The sequence below is a fragment of the Carya illinoinensis genome, chromosome 2 (genome assembly GCF_018687715.1).
Source record: "Carya illinoinensis cultivar Pawnee chromosome 2, C.illinoinensisPawnee_v1, whole genome shotgun sequence".
Taxonomy (NCBI): domain Eukaryota; kingdom Viridiplantae; phylum Streptophyta; class Magnoliopsida; order Fagales; family Juglandaceae; genus Carya; species Carya illinoinensis.
Window position 1 is genome coordinate 28,258,832 of NC_056753.1, and position 6,453 is coordinate 28,265,284.

Here is a 6,453-nt window from a genome sequence, read left to right on the forward strand (position 1 = left end):
GACAATTGTTATTTTTGGTTTGTTGATAATAACCAAAGTGTTCCATATACATTTTGAGGTCTTGGATGCCTTTGACCTTGCCAACCTTGTGAAATCCCTGAATATGCTTGAGAAACTCATGAAAGGGTGATGTTTTTCGGTCATCCGAGTTAATTAATGGAGTTCTTGCACAAGAAAGAAGGGGAATGAGGCCAAGGAAGAGGAGAGTACTTGTGTATACGTTAATCTAAGTAATTAAACCAGGACCAGTACTGGATGGGTTCTCCAGTTTTCTAGGTTCGTAACCTGACCTCATCAATTCCACACACATAGAAGAAGTTACCGATATATGATCTGTAGGCCATATATGCTCGTCATATAATAGACACTGCAGACTTTGTTGTAACAAAATTAACTTCTTTAATTTAAGATGAAACATTTTGTGCACAAAGACCAAAAAATAAAAAATAAAAAAAAATTCATCGAAGCGATATGCATGAGTTGTACTTTTTTTGAATGTGTTATATTTCATGAGATGGAAAGGAGTACGAATTCCATTTATTTTTCAGCGTAAACTCTCATATTAATTATTTTTTTCGTCCTAATAATTATTAGTGTTGAAACTATCCCTACATTGACAATTATTAGGGTGTAATACAAGTTAACATTATTTTAATGAATTATTAGGGTTACTACTTCTGGGTAACTTCTCAGTCTTAAATATCGCAAACTATAGCTAGTAATTATTAATATATAATCTTTAGTACATGATACCTTGCAACGACTCATGAATCTGACCCCTTTAAGAGTGCCAAAATTAATATTCAATCTGTTTTAACTTTGCAAGATCATTAACACATTTCATTACACATTATTATACTTTTACGTCATGTTTTTGATCAAATTTGTTAATTCCATCGACCCTATTCCATTAGTGCACTGTTAAAAATCTTATGCTAATGTAGCCAATTTGTTGTTATTTTGGGTTTTTCATTATTTGTTTTCCTTGTTGAATTATTTTTTCCTTGCATCTCCTTAAATTCTTGGCATTTCGTAATATTTGTAGCATCTTTCCCTTTTCTTGACATTCACTGATCTCATTCTTGGCCTCGTGATTTCCATCCTCACACAACTGAAAAAAAAAAAAAAACAACATCACTCTTTTTAAGTTCACAAGCATCTTTTGGGATATCAAAAGGGATATGATCATCACAGGCTCATAGGCATCCAAGACCGGCTCAAAGGCGGTGCTCTAATTTTTTATTTTTATGGAAAATGAGCATTTGTTACTCTTAATTTCTATCATCTGAAAATCTATAACAAGGCATACTGATGCAAGACCCATGAAAATTTGACAATTGTCCTCAACCGTGCCAACTCGTTAATTTTCATCTAAACCACCATGCATGCAAGTAAGAAAATAAAATGCATCTAATTAGCATACATTATAACTGAGCACATCAATTCATCTCAGGAATTATAATTGCCCAAACAAGATATTCACGATTATCTAATTTTGACTTTATTAGTAAAGTGAAAATTCAAACTATTGTTTTAAGACATAAATCTTAACAGCGAATTTATTGAACTATATCCCTCTTCTTGCCAAAACAATATGGCCTACTTCGATCATCTTCATAGTTTATTTTATAAGCAACAAATGCTTTATTTTATAATAATCTACTCCCATTAAATTCTTAGACATTCTCAAACATTATATAAGGCTTTAATTCCTGCAATATCATCTGCATGCAAGCCTTTAGTCACTCCTTGAGCCATACCGGATTCCATGATTGCTCCTTGAACTGAGCTATGCCCGAGTCCAAGAAGGTGCCCAATTTCATGCAAAGCAACTGTTTCCAAGTCATATGCACCAGGAGTAGCACCCACACTCCAGGGTTCATCTGCATCATAATGGAACCGTCCATCGGTTGGCGCAAAAGCATGCGCAATGGTTCCACCAGTTCCATCAAAAGAACTCCCGTCTCCATGATCCATACTACCAAAACCAATAGTGATATCTGCGTTTGATAGGGCTTGAGCTTGCGAGAAGGTGAAGTGGGTGTTTCCTGCCCACGTTCGGAAAGCTTGTGCGACGGGACTCATGGCTTCAGTTGGGGTTCCTGGGAGAAACCCGTAGGTGAGATGATACTTTGAGGTTGGCCACTTTGGAGCATTCTGGAAAAAGCTGTAGTGAGAGACGGCATGAAATGAGCCCTTGCGGTGGTGATTATTCTTCTTGCCTGATTGCATTGAGTTTGTACCATTGATGATATCTGCTACGCCACAACGAGGCATCATCATCTTTGATACCGTTTCAGCATCTAAAGTCCCAGTGGCCTTTAGATGATAATTTTGCTGGTATGTTTTGACTGCAGATTCTAGGAGTTCATCAAAATCATCATCATTGGCTTGGCTATTGTTTTTGGTTTTGTGATAATAACCAAGTTGTTCAAGATACGTTTTGAGTTCATGGATGCCTTTTACCTTGTCACCCTTGTGGCATCCCTGAAGATGATTGAGAAATCCAAAGGGTGATGTTTTTTGGTTAGAAGAGTGGGGTGGAGTTGTTGCATGAGAAAGGAGAGGAATGAGGGCAAGGATTAGGCCGAGAGTGATCAAGGAGAAGCGGGGAAAACTTTTAGCAGACATGACTACCAAATGGTGAAATCAAGCAAGCAAATAAGGTGTAATAGGGATGGATGTTGCAGAAGGCTCATGGATTGGATGCTATTTATAAACTGCTAATAACCGTGTCTAGTATGTTAAATATGGCGGGATCAAGCAGACCTATTTTTCTTGGGCATATTAGTCAATTGAACATGAAGTATACGTTAATAATTTGGACCAACATTTATTTAATTTGGACCAAGAAGCAACTTTCGGAGACCGTCTATAGGACGTCAAGGTTTATCAACGAGGAATTCCCTTCTTCACATTCGCAACAAGACGTCAAGGTTTATCAACTAGGAGTTCCCTTAATTCCCGCCTTCACATTCGCAACAAAACATTTTCTTAGGTGGCGGAAAACTGGCTGCCACGTCGGAATTAATTCTCAAATGAAGATTAATCAAATGACGACACGTACGTACGTATCACAAATGCATAATCGGCTTCCAAAATAAGTTTAAGAATGTCATCTTAAACTTATCAAAAAAAAAAAAAAAAAAAAAAAAAAGAAAAGAATGTAATCTATTAACATGTTGTGTATGTAGACATATGTTTTTACAAACTAGAAAATCAATTAGGAATCAACTATTTTTTTTTAAAAAAATATTGAAAAGAAAGTTACATTTGAAGAACTGCAAATAGGACAATTAATTTTTTTTTAATAAAAAAGTAAAATTAGTAATAATATTTTGGACCAAGAAGCAACTTTCAGAGACGGTATATAGGACGCCAGGAGGAAAAGAGGTAGTATATATAAACGAGAGGTAATGTGACATAAAGGACTGGTGAAGGGATGTAAGAAAAGGAAAGTAGAATGGTAATAGCATTTGAAGTCTAAGAGCCTGTTAGGATTGAGTTTGAAAGTTTAAAAATGCTTTTAACTGTTTAAAGCTTTTTAAAAGAAAAAATGATATACTTGATAAATTTATAAAAAGTGTTTTAATCACCTAAAAAAGCTGAAAATATACTTTTTAAATAGTACCAAATTGAAGCTTTTATCGAAAAGCTCAAAAAGATAATTGTATACTTTAAAAAAATTAATATAACTAACTTTAAAATTACTGTAGAGACATGGTTGCCAAATAGTAAATGACTTTTTAATGGTAGAGCTTGTTATTTAAGTTATAAGCTACAAGCCCTAAAGTTATAAACTATATTTCCCACCGCAATCCTAAACATGCACTAACACTCATGGACTTGGACTTTTGGGTGATCGAGTAGGGCACATTTTAAATATTTGAGCCCATAGTTTGAATAGTGTAGGAAATTTATAATAGGGTTCCCCGAGTTTTGGACCTCGACTCAAAAAAATAAAAATAAAAATAATCCAATTTGTTAAAAGATTATCTCGACCCATAAAAAGATTTTTAACCTAAATATCTGTGACACTCTCAACTCTTACGTACAGACACGTGAAAATTGAGACGTTGGAATGATGACAACATGGGTCACACATCCCATCGCCAAGTGCCAAGTGTGTGTAAGCAACACGTGTACAATAAAAATAACACAACGGGTATAAAAGTCTTACAACTAAGTACCAGAATTTTGTTTAAATACAAATTCGCTAAAAGCACAAGCGTATCAAAATATTACAAGTTTCAATATTGTTTCAAATCCAAATTACATAACATAAAAATAAGATAATTCCAAAAGTAAAACAACTCCAAGTGAATAGTCTGGCGGAGCCGACTCCTCCTCCTCAAACTCTGCATCAAAATCTACGATACCAGAAATGGTACTGCAGGTAAGTAATAATCCAAATACCACAAGATAAAAATATATTAAATTCAACAATATGCATGAACAAATGCCAAATGCCATGGTCCGAAAATCCTCATTTTTCCATGCACGCAAATATCCCCTTTTTGGCCCACAATAAATTCCTTTAAAACAATTCCTCACCATTATCCCAAATAATGACCCAACACGAGAAAACCACAGTTTTTCCAGAAAATGGATCACAAAGTCCAACTATAAAACTTCGACATTTTCCCAGAAAATGACCCACAAATAATCATTTAATCAAACTCGCCATTTTCTTGGGAAAATGGCCCATATCCGAAATCCAAAACCAGTTTCCAATTTAATGCATGCACTATGATCTCTCATAAGGATCATCCGCACACTTTGGCTCCTATGCCACACCGCAAGTAACAATTACGCATGTGACATCTAAACTAGCAATATCCAGTCTCGCGCCCAGCGCATACCTGGACCAGACATCCTCTAGTCCCCGCCAGCTGAGGGACCACGGAGTCGACAAGACAACGTTACTGTATAGTGTGATCCGGTAGTCGCCCAGTGACAACCCAGGGGATGTCACTCAGTATTATCCACTCTCGAGTGATCAGAGGAGCTCCATCGAGATAATCCCTCATCCCAGTTTGGGGTCGTTATACACATGCACCCGAAAATCCATTTATGCCTGAAAACCCAGTTTTCACAATTTAACACATGTACATGCATGCACCATGAAATGCAAATGATACGACACAAAATATCCAACAATTCTCAACATCAACAACAAACAAATAACTTCTTTCTCAAATCCATCTGACCCCCGACTCCTTGGACTCAGTCCGGAATAACCAACTAGTCACAATATATTGTAAAAGTAATAATATATTTAAATCTAAAATGAAGTTTGAAAAATACTTACAGTGCTATAAAATAATTTTCGAAGGATCAAGGGGCTGCAAACGGTGAAGAAAAAAGCAATGTAACAGTGTAAAAACACTGTGGCTGTGGGTTGCAAAATACCCACTTTTGAACGGGGACGAACCAAGTCTTGGGATTGATAGGGAATGGTTTAGAGGTGTTTATGAACCTAGTGGAAGAGAGGATTGGCCGTGGGTGGCGGCGAAAACGACGGTATAAGGCCAAAAATCCCAAAACGGAAAGTGTGGTCGTGGGGGCTGCTTCGGTGACGGATCGGAGCTGGAAATGGGTGGTTTAGGATGGCAAGAGGTCAGTGATGAAGCTGTAAAGAGATAGTGGCCGGAGGTAGAACGACGGTGGCGCTGGAGGGAAAAGATGCCGTGGCTTGGACTAGTTCATGGTGGTTAAGGGCGGCATGGATGGAGGTGAAATTTGGTGGGGATGATCACCGGTTGGAGGGGAAGAAATCTAGGCGGGTGGTGCAGGTCACGGCACCGGCGAACAACGGCTCTGGGCGGCTAAAGGAAAACGACGAAAATGGAGGAGAGAGAGACGCGCGCACGGGGAGGGAAAAACCGGAGGAAAAAGAGAAGAAAAAAGAAAGAAAAAGAGAAATGAAAGAGAAAGGAGAAAAAGAAAAAGAGAAAAAGAAAATATGGGAAAAAGAAATGTGGTTTATTCCTCACCTCTGGAGTCCAGAAAATGATCCAACGAAAACAACTTTAAAAGTTATAAAACAAAGAAAATAATTTAAATACAACATCTAGCTAAAATATAATAAATAACTAGTAAAAACTAACAACAAAATTTTAAATCTAAAAACAAACTAAAATAATCTAAATAGCAATTTAAACTCAAAACAATAATAATTATTAAGAAAGCTCTACAAAATAAATTTCGCAACTAAATCAATTCAATTAAAATTCGATAATTTAAAATAAAAGAATCAATATTTTAATTAAATTAAAATACTCAATCAATAAAAACACGTAAAAATGGGATATCACAATATCAAATCCAAAGAAAAATCATAATCCACTAAAACAAACTTCCCTTCACACATATTACTCCAACTAATCCAATGAATTCTCCTTCCCTCCTTCTTTTGCCCCCACCAAAACTTAGACATTAAACCCTCGAACT

At 36.3% G+C, this 6,453-nt stretch overlaps 1 protein-coding gene across 1 annotated transcript; it reads right to left on the reverse strand.

The window, feature by feature from the left end:
* Positions 1–1,462: 1,462 nt before the first annotated feature.
* Positions 1,463–2,708, reverse strand: LOC122294977 (metalloendoproteinase 3-MMP-like). The gene has a single exon (XM_043103970.1). The coding sequence runs from the start codon at positions 2,629–2,631 to the stop codon at positions 1,687–1,689; it is 945 nt and encodes a 314-aa protein (XP_042959904.1). The 5' UTR covers positions 2,632–2,708; the 3' UTR covers positions 1,463–1,686.
* Between the last annotated feature and the right edge of the window lie 3,745 nt (positions 2,709–6,453).

Bases quoted from the DNA above. Each gene is read 5' to 3' on its own strand.
- LOC122294977 (XM_043103970.1), bottom strand. From the start codon at position 2,631: ATGTCTGCTAAAAGTTTTCCCCGCTTCTCCTTGATCACTCTCGGCCTA.